The sequence below is a fragment of the Dama dama genome, chromosome 14 (genome assembly GCF_033118175.1).
Source record: "Dama dama isolate Ldn47 chromosome 14, ASM3311817v1, whole genome shotgun sequence".
Classification (NCBI taxonomy): domain Eukaryota; kingdom Metazoa; phylum Chordata; class Mammalia; order Artiodactyla; family Cervidae; genus Dama; species Dama dama.
In genome coordinates this window covers 30124052-30144107 of record NC_083694.1, presented here as the reverse complement: position 1 = coordinate 30144107, position 20056 = coordinate 30124052, and the positions used below count along the sequence as shown (strand labels likewise).

The 20056-nt window shown below is 37.8% G+C and overlaps 1 protein-coding gene and 1 non-coding gene across 2 annotated transcripts in view; both read left to right on the top strand.

The window, feature by feature from the left end:
- CATSPERE (catsper channel auxiliary subunit epsilon) overlaps positions 1–20056 on the top strand; it is a 145878-nt gene that overhangs the window by 115692 nt on the left and 10130 nt on the right. The window contains exons 18-20 of the mRNA XM_061161208.1: positions 6594–6693; positions 8293–8379; positions 15492–15649. Coding sequence (XP_061017191.1) covers positions 6594–6693; positions 8293–8379; positions 15492–15649 — 345 coding nt within the window. The remainder of the gene's footprint in view (positions 1–6593; positions 6694–8292; positions 8380–15491; positions 15650–20056) is intronic.
- Positions 11623–11729, top strand: LOC133069779 (U6 spliceosomal RNA). The gene has a single exon (XR_009695992.1). It is a non-coding gene; the product is annotated as a U6 spliceosomal RNA (small nuclear RNA).

Below are 20056 nucleotides of genomic sequence, written 5' to 3'. Positions count from 1 at the left end.
AGTAGTACAGGGAGAAAAAAAATGATTGAGACTGCAACAAAGACAAAGAAGAAGGATCACTTATGAGAAAATCAGTGATAATAACAGGCAGGGCTTGATAACTGATAGATGAGAGTGATGAGGGAAAGAGAATAAGGAAGGTGAATAAGTCGAAGCTGGTATCAGTCAGAAGATATCTTCCACAAACTTCTACGGCTATTATCTATGCGTCTTCAAGCATCTGTACCCATTAACTCTGTCTTCCTATCACCACAGATAAAGTATATGTGTATCTAAGGCCTCCATTTGTGAACTGGATCCCTGCCCCCTTTCCTAATTAAGATCACTGTTTCTGAAATTTTCCCTTTTCTCTTGCATCATCAACTTTACCCTACTAGATCATCACACAAATATGCAGTTCTTGCCCTCACTGAAACCAAAACCAAAACAAAAACCCTCTTTGTCTCCACTACTCCTCTAGCTACTATATTGTTGTCATCAACTCTCCTCCTACCCTCTCCCAAATCTCTCTCAGTCAGGCTTCTACTCCCACCCCTCCACTGACATTGCCAGCCAGTGTGGCCAGCGGCCTCCATGTTGCTAACTCAATGGTCAGTTCTCAGGTCTCATCTTACTCAATCTCATTAACAAGAACTAACACGGTTGATCATTTCCTCCTACTTAAAATATCTTCCTTATTGGGATTCCAGGATGTCATGTTTTCCTACTTTTCCTGTTACCTCACTGGTAGCTCTTCCTTAATTTCTTAGTTTATTATTTTCTCCATGACTTTTTTTTTTTTTTTTAACTTTTTACTTTGTATTGGGGTATAGCCAATTAACAAACAATGATAGTTTGATAACAATCCTGATAGTTTTCAGCAAAGGGACTCAGCCATACATATACATGTATCCATTCTCCCCCAAATTCCCCTCCCATCCAGGCTGTCACATAACATTGAGCAGAGTTCCATGTGCTATACAGTAGGTCCTTGTTGGTTATCCATTTTAAAATATAACAGTGTATACATGTCCATCTCAAACTCCCTAACTATCCCTTTCCCCCATTTTTTTACCCAGCAGCCATAAGTTCATTCTCTAAGTCTGTGAATCTCTTTGTTTTCTAAGTTCATTTGTATCATTTCTTTTTAGATTCCTATATAAGGGATGTCATACAATATTTCTTCTTCTCTCTCTGACTTACTTCACTCAGTATGACAATCTCTAGGTCCATTCATGTTGCTTCAAATGGCATTATTTCACTCTTTTTAATGGTTAAGTAATATCTGACTGCATATATGTACCGCACCTTTTTTATCTATTACTCTATCGAAGGACATTTAGGTTGCTTCCATGTTCTGGCTATTGCAAACAGTGCTGCAATGAATACTGGGTTGCAGGTGTCCTTTCAGAACATGATTTTCTCCAGATATATGCTCAGGAGTGGGATTGCAGGGTCATATGGTAGCTCTATTTTTAGTTTTTCAGGGATTCTCCATACTGTTCTCCATAGTGACTGTACCAATTTACATTCCCACCAACGGTGTAGGAAGGTTCCGTTCTCTCCACACTCTCCAGCATTTATTGTTTGTAGATATTTTGAGGATTGCCATTCTGAACTGTGTGAGGGAAATACTTAATTGTAGTTTTTATTTGTATTTCTCTAATAATTAGCAATGTTGAGCATCTTTTCATGTGCCTCTTGTCCATTTGCATGTCTGTCTTCTTTGGAGAAATGTCTTTAGATCTTCCACCCATTTTTTAATTTTTTTTTTTTAAATATTGAGCTACATGGACTGTGTATATTTTGATTAATCCCTCTTTGGTCACTTCATTTGCAAATTTCATTTTCTTCCTTTCTGTGGATTATCTTTTAATTTTGTCTGTGGTTTCTTTTGCTGTGCAAAAGCTTTTAAGTTTAATTAGGCCTCATTTGTTTATTTTTATTTCCATTACTCTAGGAAGTGAACCAAAAAAAGAGATCTTTGCTGTGATTTGTGTCAGAGAATATTCTCCTTATGTTTTCCTTTAACAGTGTTATAGTATCTGGTCTTATATTTAGGTCTATAATATATCTTGAGTTTATTTTTGTGTAGGGTGTTAGAGAATGTTCTGATTTCATTATTTTACATGTAGCTGTCTAGTTTTCTCAGCACTACTTATTGAAGAGATGGTCTCTTCTCTCTTGTATACTCTTGCCTTTGTCATAGATTAATTAACCATAGGGTGAATTGGTTTATTTCTGGGTTTCTATTCTGTTCCATTGATCTATATTTCTGTTTTTGTGTCAGTATCATACTGTCTTGATTACTGTAGCTTTGTAGTATAGTCTGAAGTCAGGGAGTCTGATTCCTCCAGCTGTGTTCTTTCTCAAGATTGCTTTGGCTATTCAGGGGCTTTTGTATTTCCATATAAATTGAAAAATTTTTGTTCTGATTCTGTAAAAAATGCTATCAGTAACTTGATAGATATTATATTGAATCTGCAGATTGCCTTGGGTAGTATAGTCATATTGACAACGTTGATTATTCCAATATTGAACATGATATTGCTCTCCATCGGTTTGTGTCATCTTTGATTTCTTTCACCAGTATCTTACAGTTTTTCGAGGTCTTTTGCCTCCTTAGGTGGGTTTATTCCTAGGTACTTTATTCTTTTTGATGCAGTGGCAATTTTTAAAAATCTGCACTAAAGGACATCATAAACAAAGTAAAAAAGACAAGTGGTTGAAATGTTTGTTTTTTATGTCTTTAAATACAGATTTTTAAGAATTGTGGTAAAATATGGCAAACATTTGGATGAATACCTTATCTAGTTAGACAACAGATTGCCAAATAGCAGTTAAAATGAATGAGCTATGATGCTTGTAAGAGGGAATCAAATGATCAGCCATGAATTCCAGGTTGGGTAGGGAAGGAAGAGAGATCAGGAGGGACCCACTGATGAAGAAAACAGATCAAGAGACTGGAAATTTCTGTGGATTTATCTCAAAACCCAATATCGAGTGGAAAAAAAAGTCACCAAAAGATACTTACAGTATAATATCATGTATGTACATTTTCAAACCCATAAATCAATAATATACATGATTTATGGACACATTTATATATAATTAAAGAATACAACCTGGATGGAAATGATAAATAATAATTTTCACATTATTCTCCGTATATTTGAAATACCTAATTAAAATAAAATAAGCACCTAAGCTATAGGAGCAAGGTTCATGAAGAAAGCTGGGGAAATAGGATCAAAGGCCCAGGTGGCAAGGTTCAAAGGGTAATCCATTCTTTGAGACTGTGGGTGCATGTGTGCTCAATTGCTCAGTCATGTCCAACTCTTTGCGACCCTATACTGTAGCCCACCAGCTTCCTCTGTCCATGGAATTTTCCAGGCAAGAATGCTAGAGCAAGTTGCCATTTCCTCCTCCAGAGGATCTTTCCAACCCAGGGATTGAAACTGAGTCTTGCGTCTCCTGCATTGGCAGGCACAGTCTTCACTGCTATGCCATCTGGGAAGCCCGTGAGATTCGGAGGGAAGAAGTAAAAATGACAAGTTTGGAGATAGGAATGTAGAAGTTGAGAGAGGTCATGTCTGATAGCCCCAGTTTACTTACATGCAGTAGAAAGGAGGGTCATCTGTAAACTCAGAGAAGGAAGGGGTTGAGGAGGGGACTTCAGGAGAATGCCAAAGGTCACTGAGGGTAAAATGAAAAGGAGCTGGCTAAGGGCCTGTAAAAAGATTACTGGACAACAGCAAAGGTACAACTGAGGTAAGATACCATGAGTGGGTCCAATCCTCACACACGCTGAACTTCCCAAGTATCACATACACAGCTGAAGAAGGCATAGGTAGCATCCAAGGTTTAGGTTAGACGTTAGATGCAAGGGGAAGAATAACTGAGTGTATCCAGGGTGCTGGTGGGAGACAGCGGGTCAGATAATCAACCAAGAGATTGGGCTGAGTGGGAGAGGAAGAGCGGCTAGAAAGGAACTTTTATGCAGCAGAGAAGCAGAGGGGAATAAGGGAAATGGAGGTCAAGGGGCAGGTGAGAGGCTGTGAAAGATGGAAGAGGTTGGAGTCAGAAAGTGGCCTTTTAGAGCAGCACTACTTTGGACTACTGCAGCAGTACTTTTGTATCTCTCCAACAAGGAATCACTTGATAAAACTTGTTGACTCCAATTCTCCTAAGATAATCAACCAAATAGTTGAGGTTAAGTACAGTGGGATGGGCTTCCCAGGTGACTCAGTGGTAAAGAATCCATCTGCTAATTCAGGAGACCTGAGTTTGATCCCTGGGTGGGCAAGATCCCCTGGAGAAGGAAATAGAAACCCACTCAAGTATTCTTGACTGGGAAATCCCATGGACAGAGCAGCCTAGCAGGCTACAGTCCATGGGGCAGCAAAAGAGGCAGACACAACTTAGTGACTAAACAACTACAGAGGGGCGGTCAGATCAATAAGCCTCAGTTCAACTGGATTATAGCAATACATAGTTAATAACCCAGTATTCAATTAGGTATTTACCAGAAGCAAATTTGGGTGCTAATTAAGCCTTGAGATAGGGATGGTCGCTAGGAAATTAGCATGTAGTCTAGATCTCTAGATTATAATAAATGCCTTACCTTTCTAGAAAACGGCTTAGGAACAGTGTTGGGCATAATTTTACAGATAAAATAACAGATTCAATATCAAATACTAACAAGAATAAAGCAAGTCTTAGAAGTATGATTCAGCTGGGAATATGTCATCCCAGCTGCCTCTTTGCTATCAATTCCCATGACAACCCATCCCAAACTAGAATTTGGTGCTACAGAAGCAACCCAGAGGGAACAGAGGGACATAATTGCTCTACTATGATGCAGGAAGTTCAATAGCAGATATTAGGGTGTTTTAGGGCTACTCAAGATTTGTTTAATCAGGTACGGTAAGACACATAGACATGGAAATGACTGTCATGAAGGAAGAAGTTTATTATAAATAACAATCCCAAGAAACAGGAGGCACAGCACATCATGTAGGGCCTCATGGGGAAGCACCAGGACCTGGAGAGAGGGAGTGAGGGGAAAACAGAGGTAAGAGCCTCAATTGTGTTTTCTGTAGGAAGGAATGGAGAGACAGGGTAAGCAGGTCAGAATTGGCTATTTTGAGTAATTTCAGTGGGCTCTGAGCACAAGTGCTGTCTAGTTGTCTAGTACCTCGTCTTGGGGTGATTAAAGGAGGTGAATGGGGAGTGGGCCAGTGTGACAACTCATAAAGGAGGTGGGTTCTGGCTGGGCTACAGACTATGGGGCTGCCAGAGTTGGACTACTATGGAAGGACAGTCAGATCTGAGATCAGTTAGCCTCAGTGTCCAGGCTTCTGGATTGGTTGGTTTGCGTATGAAAGGCATTCCTGCTTTACCATCTCTAAGAATTAACCCTGGGAAGGGCAGTCCCTCCAAGTTAAGCAAGTCCCCAGATACTAAGCACCACTTTACAGAAAGTAAAAGACATGATTAATATAATGAGCTATCTGGAGCGACCACACAGGATTGTAAACATATGTCTACTGGATCAATAGAGAGCTCTCTCCTTCCCAATTCCAAAAGTAGAACTGCCATAGTGGAGAAATTACAAATTGTAGGGAAGAGTTACAAAATGTAGTAACATTCATGAGTCTCTCAGGTTTAATTAGTATTTTATATCACATTAACAAACTTTAATGAAAATAAGCCATGCTCACACGGGCAAGTATTTTTGCCTGGTATTCTCAATGAAATGAATAGAACATTAAAGAGCATAATAAACCCAGAAAGCATGGGTTATGCAATTCATTGTTATTGCCACTAGATGACACTGTAGCTTCTTGCTTTTCATGAGTGTCAAGTGATGCCTGCTCAAGAGTTAAGATCTTTTTTATTTAAATAAATCTTTTTTTTTTTTTTTCTGGTAGAAACGTAAGCATTTTTAATTGTACAAAGGCAAACATTAAAAAAGATAATATTCATGATTAAAATTGAATATCAAAGGAATGGTGGGGGTGGAGGAACAGGAAATATGATTTTATGATTTTTTATTGTTCCTGGGCTTCCCTGATAGCTCAGTAGATAAAGAATCCACCTGCAATGCAGGAGACCCCGATTTATTCCTGGGTTGGGAATATCTGCTGGAGAAGGGATAGACTACCCACTCCAGTATTCTTGGGCTTCCCTTGTAACTCAACTGGTAAAGAATCTGCCTGCAATGTGGGAGACCTGGGTTCAATCCCTAGGTTGGTAAGATCCCCTGGCGAAGGGAAAGGCTACCCACTCCAGTATTCTGGCCTGCAGACTTGGAAAGAGTCAGATATGACTGAGCGACTTTCACTTTCACTCACCTCATCAATATATGGTTGCAACTGTTTTAAAAAGTAAAAAAAATTCTGCTTCATTACTATTAGTTTTATTTTGAGAACTGAAGGAAGCCTACACAGTAGGTACTTTATAGATAAGAAAATTGAGGCTTCAAGAGTTTAAGTAATTTCTGCAGGGTTCACAAAGCCTAGTAATAAAGACAGGATTTAACCCTAAGCACATCTATCTTAAATTCTGGAGCTCTTAACTCTTCTACACTAAATTATTATTTTGTGTTTCAGATACAATGACAATGGTTATGTTGAAGATGTTGAAGTAAATTTCATAGTGTGGGAAATACATGGCAGAGATGACTATAGCTTTAATAATACTATGAAGAAGGTATGACATTTTTGGATTTAAATAGAATTTAGCATACAATTAGACAAGTCTTTCATTTATGAAAAAAGAAATCACTGTCACATAGAACAAAAGGGGTCAGAAAAGGTAATGTTTATAGTAGGATGATGCAATTATTATTTTATTTTCTCTCCACATTGTATTTAATGTTTGATTATTTATGGGTCTGACTTTGGTTTTGGCCAATCATCATATTCATGCTAAATCAAATGAATACCACTGTAGGCTTCATCTCACTTGATTTTTTTGCAGCATTTGACCCATTGACCTTGGCTTCACTGTCCCCACACTCTCCTCTCCTGGCTTTCCTTCATCCTCAGTGATTGGTCAGTCTTAGCCTCCACAGTCAATCCCTGTTATTCTGCCTGTTTACTTTGCAGGCCATGGCAGAAAGGCCTTACTAGTAAGACCAACACAGATTCTCCCTGATCTGGGAGAATCCCATATACCACAGAGCAACTAAGTCTGTGAGCCACAACTATTGAGCCTGTGCTCTAGAGCCCAGGTGTCGCAACTACTGAGGCCACATGCCACAACTACTGAAGCCCTTGCACCCTAGAGCCCATGCTCTGCAACAAGAGAAGCCACTGCAAAGAGAAGCCTGGGCACTACTGCAACTAGCGAGTAGCCCCACTTGCCACAACTAGAGAAAAAACCATGCAGCAACAAAGACCCAGCATGGCCAAAAAAATTTTTAATAAAATTTGTAAAAAATTTATCATCCATATATAACATTACTTTAAAAATAAATCTTATAAAATTATAAATAAATGGTACTTCTTTAACCTGATAAAATGTGGATACAAAAAACCCTGTATAAAACATCATGCTGCTGTGCTGAGTTGCTCAGTCGTGTCCGACTCTTTGCAACCCCATGGACTGTAGCCCACCAGGTTCCTCCATCCATGGGGACTCTCCAGGCAAGAATATTTGAGTGGGTTGCCATGCCCTCCTCCAGGGGATCTTCCCAACCCAGGTATTGAACCCAGGTCTCCTGCACTGCAGGTGGATTCTTTACTGTCTGAGCCACCACGGAAGCCCATGAATACGAGAGTGGGTACCCTATCCCTTCTCTAGGGGAACTTCCTGACCCAGGAATTGAACCGGGGTCTCCTGCATTGCAGGCAGATTCTTGACCAGCTGAGCTACCTGGGAAGCCCATAAAACATCATACTTAATGGTAAAAATGTGAAAGCCTTCCCTCTGAAATCAGGAATGAAACAAGGAGGCCTGTTCTAACCATTTCTATACAACATTGTTCCAGATGTTTCTCATAAGGTAAAAAATGAGCAATAAAAATAAAAGGATAAAGGTTGGAAAGGAAGAAATAAAACTGTCATATTTACAGATAACATGATTGTTCATCTGAAACAATTAAAATTAATAACTGAGTTTAAGTTGTCTCTGTACAAGATCATTATACAAAAGTCCATTGTTTTTCTATATATCAGCAAACACTTAAATAATTAAAATTAGATGTATAATTTCCAATGGCACTAATTAAATACTTAGAAATAAATTGACGTGCAAAACATATATATATATATATAATCTTTCTGTATATATAAAATCTTCTGACAGAGCGGTTGTTTGAATGAAGCTCAGACATGGAATTCAATGATTGAGCTTAACAAGCACCTCCCGTTAGAAGAAGTCTGGGGACCGGAGGTAAGAAAAACATTACCTTGTAAATAATTTATTTACAATAACTAACTTGGCATTTTAGTATTAATAAGTGCTTAAAGGAAATAGTTTGGGTTTAAGTTTGATTTTGTAAATCAAATCCAGTTTTTCTGTTCTATTCTAAAATGTTTCCTCTTAATTCTGTTTGATTTTCTGTTGCTCTGCATTACTAAAAATTTTGTTTTAATTTTCTCTTCTGAAAATCTATCTGCAGATTATTAAATATCTGAAACACATGTTAAAGCACCGAGACTGAATCTTTCTAAAGAATGCCTGACATTTCAATTTTTATACAACTAAAAGATCTTTTCTGAATGCCAATTATCAATACTATACTGTTTTCAATTTTTTTCAATTGAATTTTCTTAAATTGCAATTATTTTATTTGGCAAATCAAATCATATCTCATGAATAACATGTGACATATAAGGTACCTCAGCCTTTAAAATGTAAACCCTATAATGGAATATTATTTTTGCTTCTCCAGCAGAATCTATACATGTCCAGACAGAGATGAACAATGTGTATTTTCCTCTATATTCCCAACTCCAAACCATCCATTTTCCACCCATTACTCCCTGTCTTCCCAGTAACATGAATCTAGGAGCTTTACTCCAACAATCCTTCGAACAGTTCTTCCAACTTAACATAACCTTCAACTCACTGGTCCTACCACCCTCACCACACCCCCAGTTCTCTTTTCCCTTTTTATTTTAAATTCCACAGTCAATAATCATATCAATCTATTAGTATACACCCTCAATTCCTTTGCTCCCCTCGCACTTCTTTGTATTTCTATAGCTAATCACATCCCTGGTTAAATTCAACTATCCACCTTAGCTGTGGTCAGAGAAAAACAAACCCTTGCTGACTTGTTTTACTTTCATTTAATGATTAAAATGGTCCCATAATACCCAGCAAATGTTACTGTATTTCTTCAACTTGTTGCTTCTTCCCCTGTCACAAATAGTTATTGCAGGCTTTCTCCTCTCTCTTTAAATCTCCAGCAACTCTTTCCCCATCCTCATTCTTACATAATGAACTTGCTTCCTACTTCACCAAGAAAATTATGGTAGTTATTAAATCTGGTACAAGACCCTTCTATCTAATTTTATATAGAGAAGCACATATCTTAAAACATGAAATATGTTGCTCTATTGTTTTTAATATTTTTGTTTGTTTTTAATATTTTGACAGCTACAATTCCAGATAACTAGTTTCCCTTGTAATGCAAACTGTCTTACATTATGCTTTTAAAAACATTATTGTGAGAGGGGCCCATAGTAGTTCATAGGCTTCACCAGATTGCCAAAGGGGTCCATATAAAAATAAAATAAGATACAACTTTTATCTACTTGGACTTCCCTGGTGGCTCAGATGATAAAGCGTCTGCCTACAATGCGGGAGACCTGGGTTCAATCCCTGAGTTGGGAAGATCTGGAGAAGGAAATGGCAACCCATTCCAGTATTCTTGCCTGGAGAATCCCATAGATGGAGAAGCCTGGTAGGCTACAGTCCATGGGGTCGCAAAGAATCAGACACAACTGAGCGACTTCACCTTCACTTTCACAACTTTATTTATATTTTAAAATCTATATTTATATATTTATACACACTGTGAGGTTAGGAACCCCTGATATAGATGAAAAAAGAAAAGGACTAAATCTTGGGTCATTTCAGTACTTAGAGATGGCGTACCTGAGGAGTGGTAAAGGAGGTAAAGGGCTTCCCAGCTGGCGCTCGTGGTAAAGAACCACCCGCCAGTGCAGGAGACGTAAGAAACGTGGGGTCCACCTTTGGGTCGGGAAGATCCCCTGGAGGAGGGCATGGCAGTCCACTCCAGTATTCTTGCCTGAAGAATACCATGGACAGAGGAGCCTGGCTGGCTACAGTGCATAGGGTTGCACAGAGTCAGACACGTCAGAAGCGACTTAGCACACACGCACAAAAAGGAGGTAAGAAAGGAATCATCCAAGAAGCAAGAGAAAATCCAGGCAAATACGATGTTCTGGACTTCCTATTAATCAAGTCTCCTCAGAAGGAGGGAGGGATCAACTGTGCTAAATTCACTACTAAAATAGGTCAGCTATGATGAGGACTGAAAAAAATGATTATTTACTTCATAACATAGAGATAACCTTGACATAGAGTAACATAGAGATAACCTTGACAGGATGAGTTTTGGTAGGATAGTGAGAGACTAAACCTTACTGAAGTGGGTTTAATTAGCAAGGAAAAAAAGAGTTCAAAGCAGCAGGAACAGACATCTCTGCAAAGGAGTTTTGTAGTAAAGAAGAGAAATAGCTGGATAGCAATGGGTAAAGAAAAAAATCTTCTTCTTTTAATAGTTGAAAGACATAACCACATATTGACTGATGGGAATATTCCAGAAAAAGAGAAAACTGATAATACTTCAGATTTAACATATCAGAAACTGAGCTTCTGATATCCACACGTACTCCTCCAATATTCTTCCCTACCTCAGTTAATAGAAATTCCATCCTCCCAGTTTGGTCAGGATAAAAGCCTCTGCATGTCATCTTATGGTCCACATTTGGTCCTTCAGGAAATCTTGTTGGCTCTTTCTTCAAAATGTATTCAGATTTGGTCACCACCCTATTTCAAGCCACCATCACCAACCATCTGGGATATAATCCTAGCACCCTAACTGGTCTCTCTGCTTCAGCCTTGCCCATCATGAATCTATTCACAACATGGCACCAAGCATGATGCTACTAAAACATAAATCAGAACACGCCACTCTTCTGCTCAAAAGCCAAGCAATAGTTCTCATATCACTTAGAGTTATGACAAAGCCAACAGAACTTGCTGTATCGCATCCCCTCCCAACCCCCATCATGACTAGCTAATACCTTTCTTCAGGTCTTTACTTAAAAATCAACTAGTCAATGAAGATTTCCCTGGTCACTCCACTGAAAAATTTAAACATCACCCCATGACAGTTCCTATCTCCCTCCCCTATTTTCTTAAATGTCATGAGCATTTATAACTCCCTGATACATTACATAGTCTACTTATTTATCTTATACATTATCTGACTCGCCAACTAAGATGTAGGCTCCATAAGGAAAGGGAATTTTGTTTGTTGTTTTCAGTGGCATCTGACCCATTACAGGTGCTCAGTAAATATTTGTGAAGCCAATTAATTAATTATAAGTCACCTACCTATTATAAGGAGTATTATTCAGCTATTTAAAAATCATAAGGGTGCTCGCTTCGGCAGCACATATACTAAAATTGGAACAATACAGAGAAGATTAGCATGGCCCCTGCTCAAGGATGATACGCAAATTCGTGAAGTGTTCCATATTTTTGAAACTTAAAAGCTTTTGCACAACAAAGGAAACTATAAGCAAGGTGAAAAGACAGCCCTCAGATTGGGCGAAAATAATAGCAAATGAAGCAACAGACAAAGAATTAATCTCAAAAATATACAAGCAACTCCTGCAGCTCAATTCCAGAAAAATAAATGACCCAATCAAAAAATGGGCCAAAGAACTAAACAGACATTTCTCCAAAGAAGACATACAGATGGCTAACAAACACATGAAAAGATGCTCAACATCACTCATTATTAGAGAAATGCAAATCAAAACCACAATGAGGTACCATTACACACCAGTCAGGATGGCTGCTATCCAAAAGTCTACAAGCAATAAATGCTGGAGAGGGTGTGGAGAAAAGGGAACCCTCTTACACTGTTGGTGGGAATGCAAACTAGTACAGCCACTGTGGAAAACAGTGTGGAGATTTCTTAAAAAACTGGAAATAGAACTGCCATATGACCCAGCAATCCCACTTCTGGGCATACACACTGAGGAAACCAGATCTGAAAGAGACACGTGCACCCCAATGTTCATCGCAGGACTGTTTATAATTGCCAGGACATGGAAGCAACCTAGATGCCCATCAGCAGACGAATGGATAAGGAAGCTGTGGTACGTATACACAATGGAATATTACTCAGCCATTAAAAAGAATTCATTTGAAACAGTTCTAATGAGATGGATGAAACTGGAGCCCATTATACAGAGTGAAGTAAGCCAGAAAGATAAAGAACATTACAGCATACTAACACATATATATGGAATTTAGAAAGATGGTAATGATAACCCTATATGCAAAACAGAAAAAGAGACACAGATGTACAGAACAGACTTTTGGACTCTGTGGGGAGAAGGCAAGGGTGGGATGTTTCGAGAGAACAGCATGTATATTATCTATAGGGAAACAGATCACCAGCCCAGGTGGGATGCATGAGACAAGTGCTCGGGCCTGGTGCACTGGGAAGACCCAGAGGAATCGGGTGGAGAGGGAGGTGGGAGGGGGGATCGGGATGGGGAACACATGTAACTCCATGGCTGATTCATATCAATGTATGACAAAACCCACTGCAATGTTGTGAAGTAATTAGCCTCCAACTAATAAAAATAAATGAAAAATAAAAATAAAAATCATAAGGAATTAAACTAGTAATGGAATCAGTTAAAAACAAAACTTACTCTTCTAACTTCTTACTGAAGGATATCCAAGAATCTGGATAGATGTAGGTTTCACTCTGACTCAAAATCTCACAAAGGGCACCCAAATGTTATGAGATATGATAAAATAATATGGTCCTAGGAAGCAATGATCTACCTGATAACTAGCATTCAAGTAGCTCACCTCACTCAGTATGATACCGTACCGTTATTGTTTAATTGCTAAGTCGTGTCTGACTCTTTTGCAACCCCATGGACTGTAGCCGACCAGGCTCCTCTGTCCATGGGACTTCCCAGTGGGTTGCCATTTCCTTCTCCAAGGGATCTTCCCAACCCAGGGACTGAACTGGTGTTTCCTGCATTGGCAGGCAGATTCTTTACCACTGAGCCACCAGGGAAGCCCCAGTACAGTGCAGTACTTCTCAAATTTTAGAATTATGTCGAGGTGACATCAGAATCACCTAGAGGACTTGGTAAAACAGATCTCCAGGTCCTACCTCCAAAGTTTCTGATTCATCAGATCTGGGGCTAAGCCCCCAAAGTTGTATTTCTAACAAGTTCCCAAGTGATGCTGATCTGGGGACCACATTCTAGAAACATTGAAATAGTGGCTTACATTCTATAAAGAATTCTGAAGTGCCCACACCAGGCCGTAAGTGTTCAATTCTACCATATGAGAAACAAAAATCTCACCACTGAAAGGATAGGTTCAGTCTGGAGTTTGAATATAAGAGAAGGCAGGTACCTGCAAAGATTAGTTATGTCCTAGTGAGTAAGGCTATGCTTACTAAACAGTGTCACTGTGTATTTATTCAACATGGCAATCAGAGGTACTGTCTTCCTGAAACATATACCTGAAATGAAATAGCCTTCCAGTTCTTAGAGCTGCACTAGTTACTGCGTAGTCCTGATTCTATAAGGATGAGTGACATTTGTATTAAAACCTGGGAAGTAGCTTACAGACTGTAATTTCTCAAGGGAAAATCTGAAGGACTCACAAACAAAGGTGGCATTTTCACAGGTTCTTCTAAGTTAATGTTAGAGTTTGAGAAGGAAAGGGAGAATGTGGATTATGAATGCCTAGCTACATACTTAATAACTCAGGATGTGAGCTGAGTTTCTGGACATGACTCTGTAGTAATCCAAGACGTCCTTGGCTAAAAATGAAAAGTAATTCATGAGGCCAGGGACTATATGAACTGTTACTGATTATCATCAAAACCAAGTAAAGTTAAGAAAGTACACAATATCTGCATATTGAAAATTGTCAAAATGTAGGAAGAATGTGAAGAAAAGCCCTAGAAATAATTACCACTTGAGTAAATCAAATGGTAGTTACTCATTCAAAAGCTATAGAAAGAATTCAGCCACAGTGAGAATGCATGACAAAGAGATGAGCAACACTTTAAGTAGGGTGTAAAAGCATACAGGATCTACAAGTATCCAGAAGAAATGCCGTGTATTATTTTAGGATTTTATTTTCTAAACATAACTTTAACAAAGTGACTTAAAAAAATATAGTGTCTATGCTTTTATAAAGGGGAACAAGAGATAAACAAATATCCTTTCCAGTTTGTATCTTGAGACCCACAGAGAGACAGTAGTGGTAAATGGAAATAAATAAAATGCCTAGGGGAAGATTTTGAGAGAGCTGATTCTTAGGTAGGTTGATAAGGAGTACAGGGCCCTCAAGGAAGAAGTCCAGGGCTCTCCAGGAGGAGAAAGCGACAAACTTTTTTTCCCTACATTCCTTAGTCTTAGTCACTTATTTTTTTAAGCCCAGAGCTAATAATAACACAACAAAACTCATCTTGCTCAAGGGTATGTTTTTCCTTAAGCTTTGTACTAAAGATTATATAATAACAATGTATCCTGTTTGAGGACATATTTCTCCTTCTTAACAAGAACCTTCTGACTAATCTTGTTATAAATTAATATGTATGTTGTGGGAGTCAGTCTGGTAAGACCTTTCTGTTGTTAGTTCTAATCTTGTTAATTTAAGATGTATTGTTATGGGAGTGGGTCTGGTAAAAGTATATAAGGCCTTCATAAGACTAGCTAGTGGGGCACTTTCTGTCCCCCTTCTAATGTTTATGTCAGAAGCTTTCTCTGTCCCTTTTTTTACTTTAATAAAACTCTGCTACACCAAAGCTCTTGAGTGATCAAGCCTGGTCCCTGGTCCCAAAGCTAAATCTTCTTTGGAGATCACGAATCTGACATCATTCATGGAAAGCTATCAATTTAACTACTGTTGTATCCATACCTTATAATCAAAATTGTATCTGTCCCTAAATTAAGTATCCATGAAGGATTTTGTATTTTTTAGATTTAGGGAAATAAAATACTTACAGGTTCTTAACAACCTAATTTATTATTGTTTGCAAATAAAGTATTTGCTTTCACTAAGCCTCACTTTTAATCAGACTTTAACCCAAGATAGCCTCTAAAAATACTATTAATATACAACACTAAAATGATAAAAGAGATGGGAATAATTATTATATCTTTAAATAATTTTCCAAAATAAACATATGGGAATATAATTTTGTTTATAAAATTCAGATAATGACCTTAAGGTTTTTGTTTTCTATTCAGAACTATAAGCATTGTTTTTCTTATGCTATTGGAAAACCAGGAGATTTAAGTCAACCATATGAGATTATCAACAAGTCTAACTATAACCATTTGGTTTGGCCCTTGGACCATTCTGGAATGTATGTGTTTCGTGTGAAGATTCTGGATCCAAACTATAGGTGAATATAAACGTTCCATTATAATAGTTTTAGCATTAGTTTCTAAAAATTACATTTTTATTTTCTTGATTTAATTTGATATCACCCAGCCATCCAATTACAGGCATACCTCATTTTATTATGCTTTGCTTTATTGTGCTTCAAAGATACTGCATTGAAGGTTTGTAGCAACCCTTGGTCAGTGAGGCTTATCAGTGCCATTTGTCCAACAGCGTTTGCTCACTTCGTGTCTTTGAGTCACATTTTAGTAATTCCTGCAATATTTCAAACCCCCCACCAACAAAAAGACTATGACTTATTGAAGGCTCTGATGATGGTTAGCATTTTTGAGAAATAAAGTATTTTTTAATTAAGATAAGTACATTCTTTTTTTAGACATAATGCTATTGCACACTTAATAGACTATGATATAGTGTAAACGTAACTTTTATATGCACTGGGAAGCCAAAAAATGGGTGTGACTTGCTTTATTGCAGTGTTCACTTTATCGTGGTGGTTTGAAACTGAACCCACAATGTCACTTAAGTATTCGTGTCACATTTGCTTTTTCATTTTGGAGCAATCATGTTAAACATTCTGTGGCAGTAAGAGATAGGATTTCATGTTCAACATAATCTATGCACAGTTAACATGCTGAGTACTTTACTACGTTTCATTGCTATGATAGGTGCAAAATAGAGCATAAGGATAATCTCAGCCTTCAAGATGCTTGTAATTAAACTGGTTGGGGAAGGAAGAGCGGAGGGTACACCTAAGACCAAAGGAGGTTAAATCAGAGCAAACACATATCTTTCAAATATAATCATTTGTATTATTGATAAGCACAATAATAATTCAGAGATGGGAAAAATCAATATTGAGCATCAAGAGAAAATTTCCCAGAGGACAGGGAATATTAAGAATTTATATTGTCAGAGAACTAAGACAGACCCTTCAAATGAAAGAAATCACACTAATAATGGAATTGAGCTGGACATTAACATGGTAGAAAATTTGGGGTTGGCCAAAATGTTCGTTCATTTGGCCAACCCAATACCTTGCATGAGGAAGGTGAAAAACAAAGGATGCAAATTAATCCAAGGCAATTCATAATGTTGAAGTCAATTTCAAACCATGTCCTAGAGAGCCTCTTTAGTATCTTTACTAGAGGAGCATTGTGATGAGAGAGTAGTTCTAGGAAAATTAGCCTAAGAAGAAAGAATACTATGAACAGAAAGTAAATTACAGATAAATGAGAGAAATGGAATTAACAAGACAGGGATCAAAGGAAGCTGTGTTGCCAGTAAGAATGGAAAGGAAAAAATCTAATAAATATTTATCAGGGAAAGACATATTATATTGATCTAACGTGCCAAGTGAAGGAAAAGAAGGAATTTACATGGTTTCAAGTTTTCTAGACTAGGTGATTAAAAATTATGGTATTTTCTTTGACCACAGTAGATAATGAGGTGGTTTTGTTTTGCTGGAAATAATGAGATAAGAGTTCTGACTTTGTATTTGAGAGGAAAATGAAATGTCTGAGTGAAGATGTCCTACAGACAGCTAAAAATTTAATTTGGGACTTGAGTTGGAGAGAATAGCTGATAGTAAAGAGTTTTGAAAATACAAATAAGTTAACTGACATACTAGAAGAAAAGAGCTTTTAAGAGATACCCACAGTAAAGAAACTGAGGGTTATGAGAAAAGGAGCTGAGTAGAAAGCTCTTCAAAAAAAAAAAAAAGAAAAAAATGAAGAGAAAGAAAAAGTTCCATATTACCCAACCAATCTACAGATTCAAAGCAATCCCTATCAAAATTCCAATGATGTTTTTCACAGAAATAAAACAAACTATCCTAAAATTTGTGTGCAATTGCAAAAGATCCCCCAAAGCCAAAGCAGTCTTGAGAAAGAACAACAAAGCTGGAAGCATCATACTCCCTTATTTCAAACTACATTGCAAAGCAATAATCAAAAAAGTATGATATACACATAAAAAAGACACATGGATCAATGGAATAAAATAGAAATCTCCAGAAATAAATTCACACATATTCAGGCACTTAATTTATGACAAAGTAGCCAAGAATATACAGTGGGGGAAAGGAAAATATCTTCAAAAACACTGTTGGGAAAATTGGACCTGTGAAAGAATGATATTAGACCACTATCTAACACTATACACAAAAATTAACTCCAAATGGAATACAGACTTCAACATAAGCCCTAAAACCATAAAACTCCTAGAAAAAAAAATATAGGTGGTAAGCTCCAATATGTGAGTCTTTGCAGTATTTTTTTATTTGACACCAACAAAATAAAAAACAAACAAGTGAAACTACCTCAAACTAAAAAGCTTCTGCCCAGCAAAGGAAACCCACAATAAAATGAAAAGGCAACCTACAGTATGAGAGAAAATATTTGCAAATTATATATCTGATAAGGGATTTATATCAAAATATATAAAGAACTCATACAATTCAATATCAAAAAGGAAAAAAACCCAATTTTAAAATTGAATTAATTAGACATTTTTTCCAAGAAGACATACAGATGGCCAACAAGTACATGAAAGGGTCTTCAATATGACTAATTATCAGAGAAATACAAATCAAAACCACAGTGAGATATCACCTCACACCTGTTGGAATGACTGTTACCAAAAAGATAAGAGGTAAATGTTGATGAGCATGTAAAGAAAAGAAAACCCTTGTGCACTGTAGGTGGGAATGTAAATTTATGTAGCCGTTATGGAAAACAGTTATGGAGGTTTATGAAAATATTAAATAGAACCCACCATATGATTCAACTATTCCATTCCTCTGTACTATCTGAAGAAAACAAAACCACCAACTTCAAAAGATATATGCACCCCCATGTTCACTGCGAACAAAGCTAGTGGAGGTGATGGAATTTCAGCTGAGCTATTTCAAATGCTAAAAACTGATGCTGTGAAGGTGCTGCACTCAATATGCCAGCAAATTTGGAAAACTCAACAGTGGCCACGGGACTGGAAAATGTCAGTTTTCATTTCAATCCCAAAGAAGGGCAATGCCAAAGAATGTTCAAACTACCACACAATTTCACTTATTCACACACTATCAAGGTAACACTCAAAATTCTCCAAGCTAGGCTGCAACAGTACATGAACTGTGAACTTCCAGATGTTCAAGCTGGATTTAGAAAAGGCAGGCGAACCAGAGATCAAATTGTTAACATCCACTGGATCACAGAAAAAGCAAGAGAATTCCAGGAAAACATCTACTTCTGCTTCATTGACTATACCAAAGTATTTGACTATTTGGATCACAACAAACTGTGGAAAATTCTGAAAGAGATGGGAATACCAGACCACCTGACCTGCCTCCTGAGAAAACTGTATGCAGGTCAAGAAGCAACAATTAGAACTGGATATGGAACAACAGACTAGTTCCAGATTGGGAAAGGAATACCTGAAGGCTGTATATTGTCACCCTGCTTATTTAACTGATATGCAGAGTACATCATGAGAAATGCCAGACTGGATGAAGCATAAGCTGGAATGAAGATTTCCAGGAGAAATATCAATAACCTCAGATATGCATATGATACCACCCTTATTGGTAGAAAGCAAGGAGTAACTAAAGAGCTTCTTGATGAAAGTGAAAGAGGAGAGTGAAAAAGTTGGCTTAAAGCTCAACATTCAGAAAGCTAAGATCATGGCATCCGGTCCCATCATTTCATGGCAAATAGATGGGGAAATAATGGAAACAGTGAGAGACTATTTTGGGGAGCTCCAAAATCACTGCAGATGGTGACTGCAACCATGAAATTAAAAGATGTTGTTCCCTGGAAGAAAAGCTATGACCAACATAGACAGCATATTAAAAAGCAGAGATGTTACTTTACCGACAAAGGTCTGTCTAGTCAAAGCTATGGTTTTTCCAGTAGTCATGTATGGATGTGAGAGTTGGACCATAAAGAAAGTTGAGCACTGAAGAATTGATGCTTTTGAACTGTGGTGTTGGAGAAGACTCTTGAGAGTCCCTTGGACTACAAGGAGATCAAACCAGTCCATCCTAAAGGAAATCAGCCCTGAATATTCATTGAAAGGGCTGATGCTGAAGCTGAAGCTCCAATACTTTGGCCACCTGATGTGAAAACTGACTCATTGGGAAAGACCCTAATTCTGGGAATGGTTGAAGGCAGGAGGAGAAGGGGACGACAGAGGATGAAATGGTTTGATGGCATCACTGACTTGATGGACATGAGTTTGAGCAAGCTCCAGGAGTTGATGATGGACAGGGAAGCCTGGCGTGCTGTAGTCCATGGGGTTGCAAAGAGTTGGACATGACTGAGCAATTGAACTTAACTGAACTAAATGTTCACCGAAGCATTATTTACAATTGCCAAGATATGGAACAAATGTAAATGTCCAAGGGTGGAAGAAT